This window comes from Carcharodon carcharias, chromosome 12 (assembly GCF_017639515.1).
Source record: "Carcharodon carcharias isolate sCarCar2 chromosome 12, sCarCar2.pri, whole genome shotgun sequence".
NCBI lineage: Eukaryota > Metazoa > Chordata > Chondrichthyes > Lamniformes > Lamnidae > Carcharodon > Carcharodon carcharias.
The window spans coordinates 18,801,323-18,824,839 of record NC_054478.1 but is presented as its reverse complement, the minus strand read 5'-3'; the positions used below and the strand labels follow the sequence as shown (position 1 = coordinate 18,824,839).

At 46.4% G+C, this 23,517-nt stretch overlaps 1 protein-coding gene across 1 annotated transcript in view; it reads right to left on the bottom strand.

Annotated features, from left to right (window-relative positions):
* Positions 1-23,517, bottom strand: part of cfap65 (cilia and flagella associated protein 65) — a 191,093-nt gene that overhangs the window by 22,156 nt on the left and 145,420 nt on the right. Inside the window, exons 26-30 of the mRNA XM_041201213.1 lie at positions 22,148-22,264; positions 18,501-18,638; positions 16,026-16,097; positions 8,599-8,792; positions 1,272-1,415 (exon numbers count right to left, since the gene is read on the bottom strand). Of these exons, the coding sequence (XP_041057147.1) occupies positions 1,272-1,415; positions 8,599-8,792; positions 16,026-16,097; positions 18,501-18,638; positions 22,148-22,264 (665 nt within the window). The remainder of the gene's footprint in view (positions 1-1,271; positions 1,416-8,598; positions 8,793-16,025; positions 16,098-18,500; positions 18,639-22,147; positions 22,265-23,517) is intronic.

The window sequence follows — 23,517 nt, the reverse complement described above, 5'->3', positions numbered from 1 at the left end:
GAGCGGGAATACTTCAGCGGGTTGTGGGGCTGGAGGACAATACAGAGGTAGGGAACAGTGAGGCCATAACGGGATTTGAAAACCAGAGTGAAAATTTTCAAGTCAATCATTACTTGACCAGGAGCCAATGTAATAGGTTAGTGAGCATAGAGTTAAGTGAACAGGATTTGCTGCAAGTTAACATATGGGCAGTAGAGCTTTGGATGATCACAAGTTTACGGAAGGTAGAATGTGGGGGACCAGCAAGGAGTGTGTTGGTATGATGCTCGTTATTATTAATTTGTGAATTATCTAGCAATTTGTTACAAGGAGGAGATGTGCTGTAAATTACAGATTGGCAGAAGTTGCTGGGCGATTTGCACCACTTTACTCCAGCAAAATCTAGGCTAATGGCTCCAACATTCAATGGGACGGGTTTTGTGAGTGGTCAGGGAGCAGTATTTGTCAGAAACTCTGAAAGTCTCCCAGTTTTGACTCCACAGAGTACATCTTTTTGTTCAAGCCGGTCTCCAGCCAGGGAATCCAGCCTGATTGGCAGATTTGGCTCCCTGTTGGGCAGTGAATGCTCCAGAGGAAGTTACAGGCCAGGAGCAAGTAAGGAGCCTGCAGCTGCATTAGTGGAAGCGTGGATCATATCTTTGGGCAGGGAGGGTGCTAATCCTTAGCACTGGTGGGATCAAATTCAGGCAGATTAGCTTGGGGGCCAGAAGGAAGCACTCCTGCTCCCCCAGCCCACAGCAGTGCTGTAAGAACACTTGTTATTCTCTGCCTCCCTTTAGCCGTCAGTTTCAAACATGTGGTCAAACATGGAACCTGAAAGAAAGGTTAAGTATAAGGAATACATGCCTCTTGAAAGCAGGTTGATCCACCACCTCCCATCCCACCTCTGTTAAAGCAAGAATTCGGCAGGTTGAAGTGGGGGTTGGCTTGTTGGGTTTAACTCCAGTCCACACATTTTCTGGGGGGGCTTAAAGTTACCCTTAATGTATCTTTTCCCACCAATTTTCTTTTGAAGGCTTTGAATGTTTGCTCAGGTAAAAATCTACCAGCAGAACCTCTCTGGAAACTCTGACCTAAAATAGCTGTTGTGTATTTGTGAGCTCTGACTATGGCTATTATTCTAGTAATTAGACATCACCAAGCTTGGCCTTCTATTGCTTAAAATTGTTGGAAGGAAGAAATGGGAGAGGAAAGGGGCCAAATAGCCTCATTGTCTGGCTCTACGAAAATTAATAGAAACACAGCCTATGTGATAAAACATTCCCAATTACCTGAGGACTGTTGTGAGGATGTCAGTTACAAGCTTCATGTCTTCTTGTGAGGCAGACAAGAGGGGATCAGCTGAATTGTTCTCCCACTTGCCCCAAATTTTCCCACTGCATCCAGGTCGCGAGAGTGGTTCGGAAATGAGGTTTCTGCCAAATAAGAATGCAATGTCATTAATGGAAAAACTGCAATCTGTCTTCTGTAGCATTTATTCAGCGAGCTGGTATCCATGACAGGTAAATTCCATAAACGTGAGCACAGGTCTGATAATTGGCACTGTTATGATGGGGCTACAGTCGGCAACTCTAGTTGGAGGAATGCTGGGAGATGCCATCAGATGACAATCCACCCCTCACCTAGTAACAGGTCCATCCTAACACCACATCGCCTTTCCCATGGCCAAGTGGAAAGCGAACAGACTTGGCTGTCAATCAAACAGTCTTAGTTCTCATTGTCTGAATAACTAATTTTTAGGGCCCTATTTATTTTTCTCCCAGTTTTGCTCATGGCAATGTGCAGGAGATTAATGAGGAGAGTCCAGAGAAATCCTGGAATGGTTAGCAACCCTATTAGACCATAATACCATAAGACATAGGAGCAGAAATTAAGGCCATTCGGCCCATCGAGTCTGCTCCGCCATTCAATCATGGCTGATAAGTTTCTCAACCCCATTCTCCCGCCTTCTCCCCGTGACCTTTGATCCCCTTACCAATCAAGAACCTATCTATTTTGGTCTTAAATACAATCAATGACCTGGCCTCCACAGCCTTCTGTGGCAATGAATTCCATAGATTCACCACTCTCTGGCTAAAGAAGTTTCTCCTCATCTCTGTTCTAAAAGGTCTTCCCTTTACTCTGAGGCTGTTCCCATCGGGTCCTAGTCTCTCCTACTAATGGAAACATCTTCCCCACGTCCACTCTATCCAGGCCTCTCAGTATACTGTAAGTTTCAATCAGATCCCCCCTCATCCTTCTAAACTCCATCGAGTATAGACCCAGAGTCCTCAAATGTTCCTCATATGTTAAGCCTTTCATTCCTGGGATCGTTCTCATGAACTTCCTCTGGACCCTCTCCAGGGCCAGCACATCCTTCCTGAGATACGGGGCCCAAAATTGCTCACAATATTCTTAATGCGGTCTGACCAGAGCCTTATAAAGCCTCAGCAGCACATCTCTGCTTTTATATTCTAGTCCTCTTGAAATAAATGCCAACATTGCATTTGCCTTCCTAATTACCGACTCAACCTGCAAGTTAACCTTAAGAGAATCCTGGACTAGGACTCCCAAGTCCCTTTGCACTCCAGATTTCTGAATTCTCTCCCCATTTAGAAAATAGTCTATGCCTCTATTCTTCCTACCAAAGTGCATGAGCTCACACTTCCCCAGGTTATATTCCATCTGCCACTTCTTCGCCCATTCTCCTAATCTGTCCAAATCCTTCTGCAGCCTCCCCGCCTCTTCAATACTACCTGTCCCTCCACGTATCTTTGTATCATTTGCAAACTTAGCCAGGATGCCCTCAGTTCCTTCATCTAGATTATTAATGTATAAAATGAAAAGTTGTGGTCCCAGCACTGACCCCTGTGGAACTCCACTAGTCACCGGCCGCCATCCTGAGAAGGACCCTCTTATCCCCACTCTCTGTCTCCTGCCAGACATTGTAAAGAAGATGAGAGTATTACCAGATAAGAGGAGTTGATTTAGGAATTATGCAACCACTACTTTCAGCTATTCCCTTTATTGTGAAACCAAGGTGAAAAGCCAAGGCTGAGAGTGCCATTGTGGTTTAATACAGTAGTAAACAAGGCCAGGAAAATCAGAAAGTAATGAATAGTAAACATCAAGTTTCAGTTTTCAATTCCTGCGGATCACAGGAGGAAGACTGGGGCTGAGTGGAGACTACTGACCTCCACTCTCCAACCCACGGGAGTCAGGGTGGAGTCCACTAACTTGCATTCTTTGGCAGGCTCCTTCACCAGTCTGGACACACCTAGAGCACCTGCTGGATGAGGGGGAATGGAAATCCACTGTGCATACCCACATGGGGGAATTACTGATAACCCCCACCATCACCCTCCCACACCACCCGACGTAGTGTAGGTAATTATTGTGATTGGTCTCCTTTATAAGAGGGCTGATCTAAACCAGGCCGTTCATAAATTCAACCTAAGACCTCAGTAGACCCTAGGCTCAAATGTTGACAGGTTCTCCTCAGACATGGGAGCAAAATCTTGGATAAACTAAGCCAGGGTTCCTCTACCTTTACTAAAATAAAATTCCATGGCTTTTCCACAAATAAATCAAAATATTTTATGACCTTGTTTTTCAAATACATCAAGGACTTGAGTATTGCTGAAAAAAGTGACATGTTGTGGAAGCTTTTCATCTGTCACTCATCAGGGCAATTTGCAAGAATACCAAATGTAAAGGGAACAGCAAATTATTCTTCATGAAAAGAGAGTGCTGATTGGTTGACAAGTGGCCAATCAGTCAGGTGGAGCGGGGCAGAGGAGGGTGGGATTCCGGGCAGCCATGCAGCGCACTAAACTCCGGCCATCCAAGTGTTGCCCAGCACTCTCCAGGATGTGGTAACGGGCCTTCAGACTTAACCAAGAGAGGTAACCCACGCGTCTCTCTCTTTCATCCTGCAGGAGGAGTCCCTCAGGAGCATGCCTTGTGGCATACAGAGAGCAGAGACAAAGGAGAAGAGGGCGATAGAGGAGCCTGACTGCACAGAGGGAGGAGCCAGCACCCTCAGGGAGAAGGGGAGGCTGGGGCTCCCACACACACACTGAAGAGCCACGGAGAGCAGTTGCTGGTTGGTGCCTAACTGAACCCAGGGTCTATAGATGCCACTTATCGTTCCTGCAGATGACCGAGAACCAGTGTTGCTGAAGACTGTGCATGTCCAGGGTAATTGGTCGGGTCACATCTACCAGCTGCTGCAGGATTTGGCACCATGGGGGCCTGAAGGGCATCCACTGTCCATGGCCGTGAAAGTGACTGCGCTCAATTTTTGCACCCATGGCTCCTTTCAGGGCTCCACAGGTGATCTCTGTGGAATATCACAAGCCTCCACCCACAAAAGCATCCATGAGATCATGGATGCCATCTTCGCGAGGGCACACAACTTTGTGCATTTCGCTTGGGACCAGGAAAGCCAAGATGCAAGAGTGATTGGATTTCCAAAGATCTTAGCTTTCCGACAGGTGCAGGGTGCCATCGGCTGCACTCACAAGGCGCTCAGATCGCTGTCGCAACACACGGTCACCAATGTCAAGGGCTTCCATTCACTGAATGTGCAGTTGATGTGCAACCACCATCCTGCAGGTCTGCACATGGTTTCCAGGAAGCATCCATGACTCCCACATTCTCAGTCGGTCACAGATCCCCGACGTCTTCCAGGATCCACAGAAGCTGCAGGGTTGGCTCCCAGGGGACAAGGCTACTTACAGGGGACGTGGCTGTTGACACCCAAGCGGCGGCCTCAGACTGCAGCAGAGCAAAAGTGTAATGAGGCTCATGCTGCAACTCGCACCTTGGAGCAAACCATCGGGATGCTGAATATGAGATTCCGGTACCTGGACCAGTCTGGTGGAGCCCTGCAATATAGTCCACAGAGGGTGTCACACATCGTCGTCACCTGCTGTGCCCTTTACAACCTGGCACTGCAATGGGGAGAGGAGCTGGCTGAGGAGGAGATGGAGGAGCTGGAGGTCTTCTCCGATGAGGAGGACATCAAATGGGGATGAGGGTGAGGAGGTCCTCGAAGATGACGATGATGGCGATGAGGTCCTTGCACTGGCCAGACGAGGCAGGCGCGCTCGGGAGGCCCTCGTAGCTGCAAGATTTGTGCAGGATGATGATGACCTGCAGTGAGGAGACACCATAGATCCTTACATTGCATCTGTCTACGTTTGACTCCCGTCTGGCTTATGGCAGTACACATACCCTCTGTGATAAGGCTCCTGTCATGGAGATACAGCGGAGGCCCTAATAGCCTCTCAATTCCAGGAGGACGATGACGACATGCAGTCAGGACACTTCATAGATCTCCACATAGCTTCTGTGAATGTCTGGTTCCTGGCCGAGGGCAGCTCGCTTGGGCTCTTGATCAGGGTCATGGCATGGATACTTTAAATCACCAGGTCCCTTCAGGAGCACATCACTGGTCACAGATTCTGACAAAATGGGGGCCAGCCCCACGTTAAAGGTGCTCAGACAGAGCAGACAGAAAGAATGAGAGAACTCTGTGACGCCTGCCCATGACATTCTGGCAGCAATGACCAGCACCATCAAGGTGCAGGCATCAGTAATGTGTCCAGGGAGTGAGAGGCCAGACTATTACTTTGGTCTGAAGGCTGCACAAAGCAAAGGGGAGAGGCCCTGGATTGAGATACCTGCCTTTATCTTGTGCAGGAACCAAGGTTTCACATCTGAACATTACATACAAGTGATTAACATCAATGCCCAAGCTGTGCAACCACATAACCTTCCTAACCCTGGTGCTAAGTCTTGGTGCTCCCCGGATATCCACAGTGGAGGTGGAGGCAGCCTCCTGACTGCTATGCCCTGAGTGTGATGACCTTGGCGGGCGTCCTCTGGAGGGCTGAGCCCTGGAGGGCCCCAGCCTGCTGTGTGGCAGTGGCACCTGCCTTGGCCTGTGGAGCTGGAACTGCTGGGGAAACAGGAAGAGGGGATTCGGATGGATGGATGCTCCCGGAGTCACCTGGGTGGATGGCCCCAGGGTGTGCATCTGCTTATCCTCCTCCCTAGAGGTGCCTGAGGACCCCTGGCTGACTCCTTGAGCAGAATAGTAGCTGGAGTGAGATCGAGATGCTGTGTGCACACTGTTGGAGGCCAACTATAGTGTCAGCAATGGGGTTCAGCCTGCGCAGCAGTGCAGGAGAGACGTCCTGGACCAAGGTCTCCATGATGACCTTGATGCGATAGCATGCCGGCACTATCGCTTCAGCCTAAACTCCTCCCCCGTGCCTTGCAATCTGAGGAGTACAGTGGACATCCCTTCCTGAGGTTCCTGAGCTTGCCTTTGCAGCTCCAGCCACTGAGGTATGACCAAGTCCACAGGCCTGTCATCTGAAATGGACTCAGCAGATTTCCAGTTTCAAGCAGTCCTCCAAGTGCCAGAAACCGGAGAAGTCCCTGCTGTCGTCTGCTGTGGATCAGACAGTGTGATGTGCTCACCAGATTGTGATCCTGAAGCTACTGTAAAGCTAGGTCCCACCGAGGTGTGTGAGTCTGCGCTGGTGGAGGGTGGGGTGAACACTGTGATGGATCTTCAATGAACGTGCCTTCCGATTCCCCTTCAGAGGTTTCTTTGGGGATTGATTGGAGGCCCTGGGTCGGGAACTCCATTGGCTGTTTGGCAGATGTGCTTGTGAAAGCAAGGCAAGATAATTAGTGCATGGCAGGGACTGTGGAACAGGACACATCACTCACGGCATGGTTGTCTGATGGATGTTGCACTGCTGGGTTCTCACTTGGTAGGGCACCAACAACCTCCCTGTCAGCACAGGAATGGTCCAGATCCTCGCCAGCCAACTGGGTGGCTCTGTTTTCAAAATTCGTGAAGACCTTGATTTCAGGCATTCCCCCACCAGTCTGCAACCGCTCCCTCTTGTTGTGTGCCAGCTTGTCCTGCATGAATAGAGATGGAGAGTGTGTAAGCAGGACGCCTGCCAGACCAGATGATAAGTATGCCTGGCATGTGTGGGTGGTGAGTAATCCGATAACAGGATGAGGACAATGAAAGTGTGAGTGAGAGTGAATGGTGATGTCCCTTGAACTGGCAGTGAGTGATATCCCTGTGGATGTGTGATGGGTTTGTGAGTGTATGAGTTGAGAGTGTGAGAAGAGTGACTGACCCTGGTGGAATGGAGGAGATCATTCATACTTTGTCGGCACTGGGTAGGTGTGCTCTTTTGCAGGCTTTGGCGCTGACCACCACTGCCAGTGCCTCCCATGCTGGATTAGTGATGTTGCTGCCCATCATGTGGCCAGAGCGGGAGTAGAAGACATTACGGCAAGCCTCCACTGTGTCGAAAAGGCGCTTGAGGGTCGTGTAATTAACCCCAGTTGCTGCAGTCTTCTTGCCTTTCAGTGCCATGTCTTCTTTGCAACAGTCCTGGGCTGGAAGCACTGAGAAGTGTGCCCGCAAATGCACTTTAAATATGGCGCCCAGCATGATGAAACGTTGAGGTGATGGCGTGGCGGGTGAATGAGAACCCGCCCACTTTCAAAATGGCGTGTTTCCCACGAATGCATAATTAATAAGGCGGGATGGGGGCGAAACTGCACAAAAAGCCGCCATTGTGGCTGGCGGGTAAAATGCCCTTTTCCCCATCCGCTACTGCACTTAGTGCAAATCTGGGACGATTCCACCTTTTGGCCTTTCTTTGGAAATTTCCATGACTTTGCCAGGCCCATGAAAGTAATTTACAAATTCCCTGAATTTTTCCAGGTTTACCATGAACCACGGGAACGCTGCTTAGAGTTTTGAGAGAACTATGGGCTGTTGGTTGGGGGTGCGGGAAAACTGGAAAGTAAGCAAGGAGCTTTTGCAATGGAGGAGTGGTAGGAGGTTCACATGGTCAGAGGAGGTAGCAAATCCAAGAGTGACGAATGAATGATGGTGGAAACAAAGGTGGGCTTGCAGGTACATAGTGCATTTAATTCTGTGTTTTGTTGTAATGCTGCTCAGGCTTGTGTTCTAGTATCGTTAATGAAGCAAATGTGCTATTCCTACAATACCAGGTTTGCATATTTTACTGCCATGAAGATAAGATTGCCAATCCTCCAAGATTGACCTGGAATATGCAAAAATGAAGGTTAATCTCCCGGACACTGTTACGAACAAACCAGGGATAAAAATCAAGGCACTAAAAAAATGTTTTCCCCCAATTTTCTTTGAATATTTTAAATTATTAGCTATAAAAATATTAACGATGATGAAAAAAATCTGTTTGACTGGGACTCAAGAATTATCCAAACAGCCAATGAGTCTGTTGAAAAACTGCAGATGCTGGAAACCTGAAATAAAAACAGAAAATACTGCAAATACTCATCAATTTGGCAGCATCTGTGGAGACAGAAACAGAGATAACATTTCAGGTCTGTGAATTTCCAGCAGAAGAGTTTGTCTGCTTTCTGATTCATCTTGAGAAGAGAGTGCACTGTGAGGATGGGTGGGTCTGGTGACTAATGGTGGAAGCTTGGGGGAGAGGAGGTTAGAGGTGGGAGATCATCTGATGAGGCCTCCAGAGTTGAAGACCCGACACACATATCCCGTGGCTACCCATAGATACTCCTTACCTCATAATGTAGTGCTTAGGAACCTCATTTGGAAAGTTCTTGTGAAATTCCTCCATGGAGTGGGATCTGGCAGTGACTCCTAGGTGCAGCAGGAATGGTTTAGCTGGCGTCGGTTTCAGCCACATTCCAGGAACTGATTTTCCATCATGTTGACCTTCCCATGTTTCCGTCGGTTCCTTGATTGGCGGGAGTGTCTGTGCAGGGACAAACATACCTTGAGCAATTCTGACTACTGTACTTTAATCCACTTTCAATTGTTTGGCAAAATTTGGTGCCTGTCAAAGTTAAAAGATGGCTTTCCCAATTTTTCTTATTTTAGTCAACATCAAGCACTCTCACTAACATACAACATGGGTTAGACACAGAATAAAATTTCCCCCACCCTGCCTGAACAACGTGCTCTAATCCCCAACCTCAGAAAGAAGCTCTCGAATACAGCAAGGTGATATCTCAATTAGCCTGCTGCTGGCTGTCCCCGAGGGGGTTGCTAATGTGGTGAATTATGGACTGTTCTGTGGTGTATCCATACACTCACCAGAAACTATGTTGAGACTGCTCCAAGGAAATTGGAGCTATTTAAATGTTCTAATGTTCTGAATGAGTAATTCATAGGATCAGGGGGAATTCCTGTTTTATACCCTGCCTGATTGCAATCCTGCCATTGGTCTTGGAGCTGTTGAAAGGAGCAGCCAGAGGCAGTAACCAACACATAGAAGAGTGGGCGAAAAGAGGATCCGGAATCAGTAGCCATCATCTAGAAGAGGGTTGAAGAGAGGACCTGGAGTCAGTAACCACTACCTAAAATAGCAGTTGAAAAGAGGACCCAGAGTCAGTAACCATCACCTAGAAGAGTGAGTGGAAAGAGGACCCAGAGTCAGTAACCAACACATAGAAGAGTGGGCGAAAAGAGGATCCGGAATCAGTAGCCATCATCTAGAAGAGGGTTGAAGAGAGGACCTGGAGTCAGCAACCACTACCTAAAATAGCCTGTGCGGCTGCATCAAGCTGTGCGTAGACCCTTGGTACGCAAACACCAAGTGTCACTACGTGCTGAGGTTCTATCTGTCGTCAGTGTTGTGAAGGATGGGTCTGGCCACGCTGCCAAGGAATACTCCAAGTAGTTGGACCGTGCCGTACCACCTGTCCCTCGTAGAAAATTTTATGCAGAGAAACACCTTTGATCACAAATCCATTAGGCAGTGGTCAGCACGTAACGTCTTAGAGGCCCTGCAGGAAAAGATGGTGGATCCTGTCGGATGGTTTCCCAAGCAGACTGTCAAAGTCATTTGGTAGAATGCCTCATCGCCAGAACTTTCCAACAAGATGTAGCTTGGTTGGTGGTGAGAAAGGTCCTCCCCGTCAGATATTTCCAACACACCAGGTATCTCACCCCCTCTGCACATTGCCCTCGAGGTGGCTGTGGTGGGGACGAGACCATGGTTCACCTCCTTGTGGATTGCGCCTTTGCAAAGAAGGTCTGGAGAGAGATGCAGTGGTTTCTGTCGAGGTTCATCCTGAGCAGTGCAGTAACACAGGACTCTGTGCGCTACGGACTGTTCCCAGGGGCACGCACCGAGACAAACATCAACTGCAACTGGAGGATCATCAACTCGGTGAATGACGCTCTTTGTTCTGCCTGAAACTTGTTGGTCTTACAGTGCAAATAGTTGTCCCTGACTGAGTGTTGCAGATTAGCACATTCCAAGGTCCAGGACTACGTGCTAGGGACGCACTAAAGTTTGGGGCAGCCGTCACAAAGGCCCAATGGGGAAATGGTCGCTGTCTAAGACCTTTCTGCCATAGTACATTGATGGGCTGGGTATTGTATAGACCCCCTTGGGCTGTACGGCTCACAATGAATGTATGCATTGAATAGTAATTGTATTATAATTGTATTGAAGCACCTCAGAGTGTTGCTAACTCCTATATCATCGCACTGTTTGATTGTCTGTAATGACCATATTGAAATGATTATAATATTCATTGATTGTATTGAAGCACCTCGTGATCCATGTGTAAAAGTTGAATCTGATTGTACTTTTTGTGATGGCGATTTAGAAATGTTTTGTAATGTTCCTCCAGATATTTTATGAATAAAGTATTTTTTCAAAATAAAAAAAACTACCTAAGATAGCAGCTGAAAAGAGGACCCAGAGTCAGTAACCACTACCTAGAAGAGCCATCTAATCCAGTCCAGCCTGTAGCTCCTGAGTGGAGAGGCCTCATTCTGAGAGAAATCAAAATGTGAAATCACAGAAAAACAGATAAGTGATTGGTTGGTGAATATTTTGCTTGCATATTTTTAAAACTCATGTAATTTATTCATAATGGTAAGGTTTTATTAGTTGTAGTAAGGTTTACTGGCAGTAGTAAAGGTTTTTGGGAGCAACAGTGTTTATTAATTATAAATTAATAATAAATTAATTAATACATAATAAAGATGGCAGGGCAGGTGATGCATTGCGACTGCAGAATGTGAGTATTTCTGGGCACCAGGGCGATCAAGGATGCACAAATCTAACGTAAGCATCTGTGGCTTCAGTAGCATCGGCTCAGAGTCATTGAGCTGGAAGCCAAGCTGCAGACACCACGATGCATCAGAAAAGGGGAAAGTTACATGGACACTTTGTACCAGGGGCAGTCACATCCCTTAGGAAAGAGGCTTCTGATTTGGTCAGGGACAGGAGGGTGTAACTGCGAGTGAGGCAGTGGGGACCCAGAAGGTAGAAGTGGAAGAGATTCAGCCTTTGCAGTTGTCCAACAGGTTTAAGGTTCTTGCAACCCATATGGATAAAAGTGGTGGATGAACAAACTGACCATGGCACCATGGTACAGGAAGCCATTCAAGCGGGGGAGTTAATAGGAATGTAGTGGTAGTTGGGAACAGAATAGTCAGGGGGACAGACACAGTTCTCAGTAGCCAAATACGAAAATCCAGACAGCTATGTTGCCTGCCCAGTGCTGGGGTTCAGGATATCTACTCTGGGCTGGAGAGGAATTTGCAGTGGTTGGGCGGGCGGGGGGGGGGGGCGGTGGGGGGAGAGAAAAGGGGTGGGGGTGTGGGGGGGGGGGCGGGGGTGGTATCCAGTGGTCATGGTCCATGTAGGTACCAATGATATAGATAGAACTAGGAAAGAGATTCTGCTGGGGGAGTATGAGCAGCTATGGGATAAATTAAAAAGCAGAACCTCAAAGGTAATAACCTCTGGATTTCTAGCCTTTTCTTTTCTATTTAATTTATCATATTTTCCAAAACTTGATCCCTTGTCCCCACAAAAGCAATTTGGCATAGGGTAAATCAGATTAGAGTATTAAACACGTGGTTCAAAGACTGGTGTGGGAGAAACAGTTTTCGATTCATGGGGCACTAGCACCAGTCCTGGGGAAAGTGGGAGCTGTATCATTCAGACGGTCTTCACCTGAACTGTGCTGGGATGAGTGTTCTGACAAGTCGCACAACTAGGACAATAGAGGAGGCTTTAAACTAAATAGTGGGGACGAGGGATCAAGTTTTGGAAAACATGATAAATTAAATAGAAAAGAAAAGGCAAAAGTGCAAGTTAGGAATAAGGAAAATGATGATCAGAGCACGACAGGATGGGACAGAGTGTACAAATCTAAGAGTGCACCAGCAGATAAGGCTGGAGGTTTCAAAAAAGTAAAAAGACAGAACTAAAGGCTCTGTATCTGAATCCACATAGCATTCATAACAAAACAGATGAACTGACAGGGCAAATAGAAATAAATATGTATGATCTGATAGCCATTACAGGGACATGGCTGTAGGATGACAAAGACGAGGACCTGAATATGCAATGGCACATGACTTTTAGGAAGGACAGGGAGATAGGAAAAGGTGGAGGGGTAGCTTTGTTAATTAAGGATCACATTGGCACAATGGAGAGAGATGATCTTAACTCTGGAGCTCAAGATGTAGAATCAGTTTGGGTAGAGATGAGAAATAGTAAAGGTAAGAATTCACTTGTGGGAGTGGTTTATAGCCCCCTAACATGTAACCATACTGTAGCACTGGTTATACAAGAAGAAACAATGGGGGCTTGTGAGAAGGCTACAGTGATAATCATGGGTGATTTTAATCTACATGCAGGCTGGACAAATCAGATTGGCAAAAGCAGACTAGATGATGAGTTCATAGTGGTTTTGGGACAGTTTCTTACAGCAGTAAGATTGCTTGTTTGTCCCTACAACCACACCAACCCCCTCCACTTCTCTCTCTCTCCTCCCACCCAAACCACCCCCCCAAACACACCTTAAACCAGCTTATATTTCACCCCTTTCTTGGACTCACTCAAGTTCTGTCGAAGGGTCATGAGGACTCGAAACGTCAACTCTTTTCTTCTCCGCCGATGCTGCCAGACCTGCTGACTTTTTCCAGGTAATTCTGTTTTTGTCCAAGTCTATCCAACCTCACTTCATAACTTAAATGTTTCATCCCGGGCAACATCCTGGTGAATCTCCTTTGCACCCCCTCCAATGCAATCACATCCTTCCTATAATGCGGCGACCAGAACTGGACACAGTACTCCAGCTGTGGCCTCACCAAGGTTCCATACAATTCCAACATGACCTCCCTACTTTTGTAATTTATGCCTCAATTGATAAAGGCAAGTGTCCCATATGCCTTTTTCATCACCCCACTAACATGCTCCTCTGCCTTCAAAGATCTATGGGCACACACGCCAAGGTCCCTTTGTTCCTCAGAACTTCCTAGTGTCATGCCGTTCATTGAATACTTCCTTGTCAAATTACTCCTTCCAAAGTGTATCACCTCACACTTTTCAGGGTTAAATTCAATCTGCCACTTATCTGCCCATTTGACCATCCCGTCTATATCTTCCTGGAGCGCCAAGGCACTCAACCTCACTGTTAACCACTCGGCCAATCTTTGTATCATCGGCAAACTTACTAATCCTACAACCCACATAGTCATCTATGTCGTTTATATAAATGACGAATAATAGGGGACCTGGCACAGATCCCTATGGTACGCCTCTGTTGTACAGAGTTTTGATGAGACCACATCTAGAGTACTGTGTACAATTTTGATCTCCTTACTTAAGAAAAGTTCTAAATGTGTTAGAAGCAGTTCAGAGAGGATTCATTCAATTGATTACTGGGATGGGGGGGCGTGGATTATCTTACAAGGAAAGGTTTTTTGATTCATTCACGGGATGTTGACATTTCTGACTAGGCCAGAATATATTATCCATCCCTAATTGACCTTGAGAAGGTGGTGGAGAGCTGCCTCCTTAAACCGCTGCAGTCTATGTAGTGTAGGTACACCCGCAGTGCTGTTAGGGAGGGACTTCCAGGATTTTGACCCAGTGACAGTGAAGGAACGGCGATATAATTCCAAGTCAGGATGGTGTGTGACTTGGATGGCACTTCTGGGTAATGGCATTCCCATGTATCTGCTGCCCTTGTCCTCCTAGATGGCAGTGGTCATGGGTTTGGAAGGTGCTTTCCAAGGAGGCTTGATGAGTTCCTGCAGTGCATCATGTAGTTGGTACACACTGCTGCCACTGTATGTCAGTAGTGGAAGGAGTGAGTGTTTGTGGATGGGGTGCCAACCAAGAGGGCTGCTTTGTCCTGGATGTTGTCAAGCTTGAGTGCTGTTGGAGCTGCACTCATCCAGGTAAGTGCAAAGTATTCCATCACACTTGTTACTTGTGCCTTGTAGATGGTGGACAAGCTTGGGGAGTCAGGAGGTGAGTTACTCGCCACAGGATTCCTGGCCTCCTACCTGCTCTTGTAGCCACAGTATTTATATGGCTAGTCCAGTTCAGTTTCTGGTCAATGGTAATCCCCAGGATGTTGATAATGGGGGTTTCAGTGATGGTTATGCCACTGAATGTCAAGGGGCAATGGTTAGATTCTCTCTTCTTGGAGATGGTCACTGCCTGGCACTTGTGTGGCATGAATGTTACTTGCCACTTGTCAGCCCAAGCCTGGATATTGTCTAGGTCTTGCTACAGTTGGACATGAACTGCTTCAGTATCTGAAGAGTCACGAATGGTGCTGAACATTCTGCAATCATCAGCGAACATCCCCACTTCTGACCTTCTGATGGAAGGAAGGTCTTGGAGAAACAGCTGAAGATGGGTGAGCCTAGGTCACTATCCTGAGAGCTCCTGCAGTGATGTCCTGGAACTGAGATGATTGACCTCCAACAACCACAACCGCCTTCCATTGTGCAAGGTATGACTCCAACCAGCGGAGAGTTTCCCCCCGATTCCCATCGATCGAAACATTGGGCTGAATTTTCCCCCTGTTGGGGGGGGAGTTTATGGGTGGGCACTTACGGGCACGCTTCCGATCGGCACCCTCGATCGGAGGTGTGGCGCCATTTTACGTGGGTGGGCCAATTAAGGCCCGCCCAGCGTGACGTCCGCACAGAAGCGCTATGCGCTCCCTGTGTGGGTGGGGAGGGGGGTGAAAAATCCCAAAATCGAGAGTGCACTCTTTTGCCCAAGCGCACGAAAGAGCGACTCATCTCCCTGAGACTAAGTGCAGCCTCAGGGGGATCGGCAGCCCATGTAAAAAGACAAAAATAGAAAAATAAAATTTCCCTTACATGTCCCCATGAGTTGGGACATGTCCATAATTTTTACAAAATCTTTATTAAAATTTTTTAAAGCCTACATGAAACCTCATCCCGCCGGTGGATGAGGTTTCATGTTTTTTCTAGTTCCCACCGGGGCTCCTGGCCAGCCCGCCAAGCTGGATGGGCAGGTCCTTTAATTACTTAATTGATCCTGTCAATGGCCTCAATTGGCCATTGACAGGTGGGCGGGCCCACAGCTGATTTTGCTGAGCCCCTGCCTTCCTGAAAATTTAAATCGCGGTGGCGTCGGGAGTCCCCCCCAACGTCACCGTGCGTCATTTTACGCCTCGGCGAGCGGGCCCCACCCCTGCTCACTGACGCGTAAAATTCTGCCCAGTAACTCTCCACAGATGCTGCCTGACGTGCTGCATATTTCCAGCATTTTCTATTTTTATTGCTCTTGTCAACTTTGATAGAGAGTAAAATCAAGCAGAGTGTAAAACCAGTGTCACACCGGTCCCCATGGATTTCAAACCAGAAAGTTAGATTAAAATCACCAATCTGGTCATAGAAAAGAACCGAACTTGATTTCAAAAATATCCCAAAACCATTTCAAAAAATACCTTTGACAAGAGAGATTTTCAGGTGCAGCGATGTCAGTACCACAGGAAAGTGTTAAAATAACTGAATTTCAGATCATTTGAATTAAGAGCTTGCCATTCAGCAAATTAAGAAAAAACCAATCATATTACAAGGAATTTTGTCACATCAGCTTTTCTTTCCCTCATCATGTTTTGGTTATATTTTTTCACATACCTCTCTCTACTCTTATCTCCACTGTACCTCAGTCCTTATTTCTCACCTTGTACTTTATAATCTTCGGGCCTGTGATCTTTTGTGTCTTCCTGTGACTTTCTTGTAAGTATCTGCAACACTTTCGGAGAGAAAGGAATGAAACGCATTTAGAAAACACTGTATTCAACCATATTGGTGTTCTAAGCCATTGCAGCTATCAGGAATACATATAGAAAAAGGTACATTCAACCACAAAAGAATGATTTGTATTTATGTAGTGATTTTCACAACCTCAGTATATTCTAAAGTGCTTTACAGTCAACAAGGGACTTGTCTTTTGAAATGTAGTCACTGTTGTAATGCCGGAAATAAACCATCCAATTTGCATAAAGCATGCTCCCACAAACAGCAATGTGATAATGACCAGATGATCTACTTTTTTTGAGTGATGTTGAACAGATAAATATTGACTTGGACACCAGAGAGAGCTCCTCTGCTCTTCTCTGTAATAGCGCCATATGATTTTACATTGACCAGAGAGGGCAGACGGGATGCCAGTTTAGCATCGCCTCCAAAAGTCGTGTCTCCAATAGTGCAGTACTCCCTCAGTGGAGCACTGAAGTGTCACCCTGGGTTAGGGTGAGATTTGAACTCAAAGGCAAAATTATACCCACTGAGCCAAGGCTAACATGCCAAGCCTGTGTTTGCAAAAAGATCTTATCCACATGTCATATAATGGGGATGACTCAAAAATGTTATGACTGTTATGACCGCAGGGTAAATGAATGCGCTGAAAAATATTGGGCAGAGTTTTATGGTTCCCTGCCGATGGGTTTGCAGGCTGGGCATGGAGGAGGGTCATAAAATTTCCCACGTGGCTTTCCTGCCAGCCTCCTCTTCGCAACTTTATGTGGGGCAGGCGAGGCCTAGGGAAGCCCACCCACACCCCAATTGAGGCCTTTAAGTGACCCATAACCAATTATGGCCACTTAGGGACCACTTGCTGAATTTTGAGGCTGGCAGGAGAAATTCGGAGCGGTGGGAAAGCTCCACAGGTCACCAAGCTCAGACCAAAGGAAGGAATGAAGGGCAGCCTCCCTCTAGGGTTCCTTTTCTGACATCGGGCAATCACTTTCCAAAGATCTGCCGCCCAGGGTACTCTCCCCGCAGCCCCCCCCCACCACCTCTGGCCTCAAGACCCATGCCCTCCCACTCTCCACTCCACTCTCTCACTCCCCAGGTCCAACTCCCCTCCTAACTGCGAGATCCCTCGCTCTCACCTGGTCCTGGACTCAGAATCTGGAGACTACTTTTTGTCTCAGTCCTGGCCACTGCTGCCACCAGCATTGCTGGGATGACACAGCTCCCAACCAATCAGATTGGCCAGCAGCTCTCTGAGGCAGGACTTCCGCCTGAGTGAGGGGCAGAAGTCCTACTTCAGCCAATTAACTCTCCATAGAGCATTAAGCAGCTATGGGGCTGCCCGCCGGCACTATGGGTAGTGGGACGGGAAAACCCGCCATTGAAAATTCCTTCCCAATTGATCTGGTAGGACCCAGGTTTAAGCCCCTTTCTATGCTCAGGTGATTAATCTTAGTTGCATTAGTGACTTGCCTCAGTTACCCAGGATTGTGGACGGTGATCAACCAGGTTCCCACACCCATCATCCCAAGAAGTACAGGTGTGTGGACATCAGGTATGAACAGAATCGAGCTCACATTTGACAGCATGTTTAAGGGCTAGAGTTATTTTGATGTAGCAGCTGTATGTACTGTGGCAAAATTCATCAGGGGCTCCATAACGTGGCTTGCAATCAAATATGTGCACACGTCACCCGGCCACAAGCTTGTCAACAGGATCCCAGCATCTCCTGCACGGTTTTCTTAACCTTGCGATTAGGGAACTCCACAATCTCTATTTGCCACCTCCATTGGACTGATCCAGGTGTTGACAGCTCAACTCAGACCTCTGGTCAACAGCTGCTAAATAAACATCTGCTGGGTTTTTCCAGCATTCTCTGTTTCTATTGCCGGAACTTACATCTCGTGATACTATTGTACAACTGCTTAATAAATTAATTAATGCCTAATGCGTCTGCTTCAATAGTGGAGAGAGGAATTTTAGGCCAAAGTTGACTTGTGATCAATGCCTTTTTCAGGCCTTTTTCTCACTCAGCACTCAGAGTCATTCTTGTGGATGAGCCCTCAGTCCTGGAAGCTGATTCTCTTTGAATTGAAGCATAGCCTTACATCTGGAAATGCATTGCCCAGTGTCTGAACTGTAACTTGCTTTCTGGAAATGACATACCTCAGTGAAGAAGTAGGCTTGGATGGAGTATAAATACAGCCGTGAAACAAAGCAGAGTGGAAGAATCAGAAGCTCCATCTTTCTGTCTCACAATGCTACACATTCAGCCTCCAGTGAGCAAAGAGTTACGCAGAGCTCCAGCCCCCGACAAGTCATCTGCCAATCTGCTCAGCCATCATAGTTTGCAATAGAACGCTGCCCACTCAACCCCCGTTGTTTTGTTGGCTGCAGCTACCTGTCTTTGGCGCGCCGGCTGCTGGTTGTCCTGCAGACCCCGTTCTGTAATAGTGAACTCGACCTGCCGCCGGTCCTTCTCTTTCTCCCAGTCCTGGAGTTCCTTCTGGTACTGTGTTACCTGTCGCTTGGAATAAACCTATCAGGTGGATCAAAATCAATTACAATCAGACAAGAGTTACAGCGTGTTGCAGTTCTGTACACAAGAGCAGGAGGAGCCCATTAAGCCCCTCAAGCTTGTTTCACCATTCAAATCAGATCATAGCTGATCTGTATCCTAACTGCATTTACCTGTCTTGGTTTTGTAACTCTTAACACCCTTACCTAACAAAATCTATCAATCACACAGTTATTGAGATTTTCAACCAAAAATTGAAAGCAGTCTCAACAGCTTTCTGGGGGAGAGAATCTTAGATTTCTAGTACACTTTTTGTGATGAAGTACTTCCTGACATCATCCCTGAATGGCCTGGTTCTAATTTTAAGGTTATGCCCTCTTGTTTTTGCCTTTGTCCACCAGGGGAAATAATTTCTACCTACACTGTCAAATCCTTAATCATCTGAAACACACAAATGCACAATACTGTGATCAAAGTTGGGCCTTACCTGGAAATGTTCCAGATTGGGAGAAAAATGGCTTTGTTACAAAAGTGAATTTGATGCTTATCAAAGTGGATGGGACATTTCAAGCACCTAGTATCAACACCAAGTTCTCCCAGGTCACACACATAGTAAGTTATATTCAGCATAAAACTTTCTCTACTTTATCCAATAATGTTTCTGAACTCAAAAGAGTGCCCCACTGTCATAGAAACTTACAACACAGGAGGCCATTCACCCATTGTACCTGTTCTGGCTCACTGGTAAAGCTGTCCCAGTTGTCCCACTCCCAATGCTCATTCTCCATAGCACTACAATTTTTTTCTTTTCAAGTATATACCCAATTCCCTTTAGAAAAGCTATTATTGAATCTGCTTCCACCACCCTTTCAGGCTGTACATCCCAGATCATAACAGCTTGCTGCGCAAGAAAAATTTCTCTTCATCTCCCTCTGCTTCTTAAGTTAATTATCATCTTAAATTTGTGTCTTCTGGTTAGTGACCCATGCGCCAATGAAAACAGTTTCTCCCAAGCTATTTTAATAGCTCTATTAAATCTCCTCTTAAATTTTGCTGCTTTAAGAAGAGAACAGCTTTTCTATTCTTTCCAAATGACTGAACGTATGAATTAGGAACAGGAATAGGCCAATCAGCTCCTTGAGCTGGCTCCACCATTTGATAAGATCATGGCTGGTCTGATTGTGGCCTCAAGTCTACTTTCCTGTCTACCTCCTGTCATCTTAGATTCTTGATTGACAAGGGAGTCAATCTAACTCAGCCTTAAAAGTACTCAATAACCTGCCCTCCATTGCTGTCTTGGGGAGAGAATTCCACAGAGAATTTTCAACCCTGGTATCACTCTGGTAAATCTCCTCTGCATCCTCCAAGGACTTGACATCCTTCCCAGATTGCGGTGCCCAGAATTGGACACAACACTCCAGCTAAGGCCTAACCAATGATTTAAAAAAATTAGCATTAGGCCTTGTTTTTGTACATAGGAATATATTTGCAGGAGTAGGCCATTCGATCCCTCGAGCCTGCTCCACCATTCAGTTAGATCAAGGCTGATCTTCAACCTCAATGCCATTTTCCTACACTATCCTCATATCCCTTGATATCTCCAATATCTAGAAATCTATCGATCCTTGTCTTGAACATATTCAATGACCAAGCCACCACAGCTCTCCGTCTGGGGTACAGGGATTCACCACCCTCTGAGTGAAGAAATTCCTCCTCACCTCAGTCTTAAATGGCTTACCCCCTCCTCCTTATTCTTAGACTATGTACCCTGGTTCTAGACCTCCCCTTCCCCTGAACCCCAGCCAGGGGAAACATCCTTCCTGCATCTGCCCTGTCGAGCCCTGTAAGAATCCTAAATGCTTCAATTAGATGGCCTTTCATTTTTCTGACCTCTAAAGAATACAAGCCCAGTCTCCTCAGTCTCTCTTTGTAAGACAATCCCGCCATCCCAGGAATCAGTCTGGTGAACCTAGGTTGCACTCTCTCCATGGCAAGTATATCCTTCCTTGGGTAAGGAGACCCTCTGTCTCTATTTATAAAGCCAAGAATCCCATATGCTTCTTTTTCTTATTGACTGTCCCAGATGAACCCCGAGGTCTCTCGATTCCTGCACCCCCTTTAAAATGGTACCTCGTCATGTGGAATATCTATTTTTTACATGAGTTTGTCTGAACAAGATTGACCCTTTGGCAGCAGTAGAGGCTTATACACTCCAAATAATGAGTTGAAACTGCAAAATCTCATTTCATATTAGAATCTTGAAGGTAAGGGCCAGTGTGAGAGGTGTTGCGATGCTGTGAGACCCTGGAAATTCATTTTACTGTGCATGGAACGCTGTCTAACACTTAAAAGGAAAGAAGGACTGGCATTTATATAGCACCTTACATGATCTCAGGATGTTCCAAAGTGCCTTAAAGCCAGCTAATTACTTTTTCTTCAAGCACTGTTGTAATGTAAGAAACATGGCAGCCAATCCGATTTGATTGAAGTATACAAGATCCTGAATGGCAAGGTGAACGCCAAAAGGATGTTTCCTCTTGTGGGTGAGTCCAGAATTAGGGGGCACTGTTTTAAAATTAGGATTCGCCCTTTTAGGCCAGAGATGAGGGGAAATTTTTTTCTCTCAGAAGGTTGTGCGACTTTGGAAATCTCTGCCTCAGAAAGTGGTGGAGGCGGGGTCAGTGAATATTTTTAAGACAGAGGTAGATAAATTCTTGTTAGGCAAGAGAATCAAAGGTTATCGGGGATAGATGGGAATGTGAAAATGAAATACAAGAAGATCAGCTCTACAACCCTCCAAGATCCTCTGCGTCTTCCAATTATGACCTCTTGCAGATACCCGATTTTCATCGCTGCACCTTTGGCAGCCATGCCTTCAGCTTCCTAAGTCCTAAGCTCTGGAATTCCCTCTATAAACATCACTCCTTCTTGGGGGAGGCGGTGATGTAGTGGTATTGTCACTGGACTACTAATCCAGAGACCCAGAATGGCAGAGCAGACTCAAGGAGTTGATTAGTCTACTCCTGTTCCTATTTCTTATGTTCTTATGCTCTAATCTGAGTACACCAAGTATCCACAAACAGCAATATGCTGATGTCCAGATAATCTGTTTTTATGATATTGATTGAGAGATAAATTTTGACCAGGACACTGGGGGGACCTCTGTTCTTCTTCAAAATATTGCCATAGAATTGTTCACATGCATCAGAGAGGGTAGCCAGTTCCTAGGTTTAAAGTCTCACCAAAAGACAGAACTTCTAACAGTACAGCAGTCCCTCAGTACTGCACTGGAACGTCAACCGCGATATTGTACTCAAGTCCCTGAAATGGGGCTTGAACCCATAACCTTACTCCTTACTCCAAGGAAAGAGTGTGATGGCCAAGAGAGCAATACTTTCATGAGATGGAATGAGGGAGTTTCAGACAGAAAAAAGGACTCAGGCCACATCTGTAGCTACCTCCAGTGGTTCCTGAGGAAGTAGTTTCCCATCAGTTCAAATCTTTTTCATACAAAAGTTAAAAGAAGTTACCTCACAGATTAGATCCAAGTCATAGAAGCAAGGGTTTTTATGTGTACTCAGTGTGACAATACAATGTATGTTGTCTCCAGGATGAAGTACTCCACAGACAGGAGTAACATTCAATACCTGTAAAAAGAGCAACGACAAGTTAACAGGACTTGGGTAGACAAAGCACAGAGATTGTATGGACTGAAATGAAGAGCAATGGTCTCAAATCATACTGCATTATTGTAACAACTCACATCTTGTTCACACTCCTCAGACACAGAAAGATGCATTCATGTTTTTTTTTACAGACTATGGGCAGAAATAATTGGACACCAAGCAGGAGGTAAAAGAATGATTGACAGGGAATGGGAAAAAAACAAAGTTGAAGAGAAAGGGGTTTCAAAAACAGGAATTGAGTGGCAAATTCTCATCCTAATATTCAATTCCCTCTGTGGTCTCAGCCCTCCTAATCTCTGTAACCCCCTCTAGCTCTACAACCCTCCAAGATCCTCTGCGTCTTCCAATTATGGCCTCTTGCAGATACCCGATTTTCATCGCTGCACCTTTGGCATCCATGCCTTCAGCTTCCTAAGTCCTAAGCTCTGGAATTCCCTCTATAAACATCACTCCTCCCTGGGGGAGGCGGTGATGTAGTGGTATTGTCACTGGACTACTAATCCAGAGACCCAGAGTAACGCTCTGGTGACTGGGGTTCAAATCCCACCACAGCAGATGGTGGAATTTAAATTCAGTAAAAAATCTAAAATTAAATCTCTAACAATAACTATGAAACTATCGTCAATTGTCATTTTTTTTAAAAACTAGTCACTAGTTCACTAATGCCCTTTAGGGAAGGAAACCTGCCATCCTTACCTGGCCCGGCCTATATGTGACTCCAGATTCACAGCAATGTGGTTGACTCCACAAAGGCCTAGCAAGTCACTCAGCTGAATCAAACCACTAGAAAGTCAAAAAGCAGTGAAACCAGACCGAGCACATGGCATTGACCTAGGCACCGGAAATGACAACAGCAAACTCGGCCCTGTCGACCCTGCAAAGTCCTCCTTACAAACATCTGGGGATTTATGCCAACATCGGAAGAGCTACCTTACAGGCTAGTCAAGCAACAGCCTGACAGTCATCCTCACAGAATCATACCATACGGTCACCACCATCACCATCGCTGGGTACGTCCTATCCCACCAGCAGGGCAGGCTCAGCAGATGTGGTGCCACAGTGGTATACAGTCGAGAAGGAGTTGCCTGAGGGTGATCAACATTGATTCCGGATCCCATGAAGTCTCATGGCATCAGGTCAAACATGGGCAAGGAAACCATGATTATCTTCATGTAGTACCATGAATCAGTACTCCTGCATGTTGAACACCACTT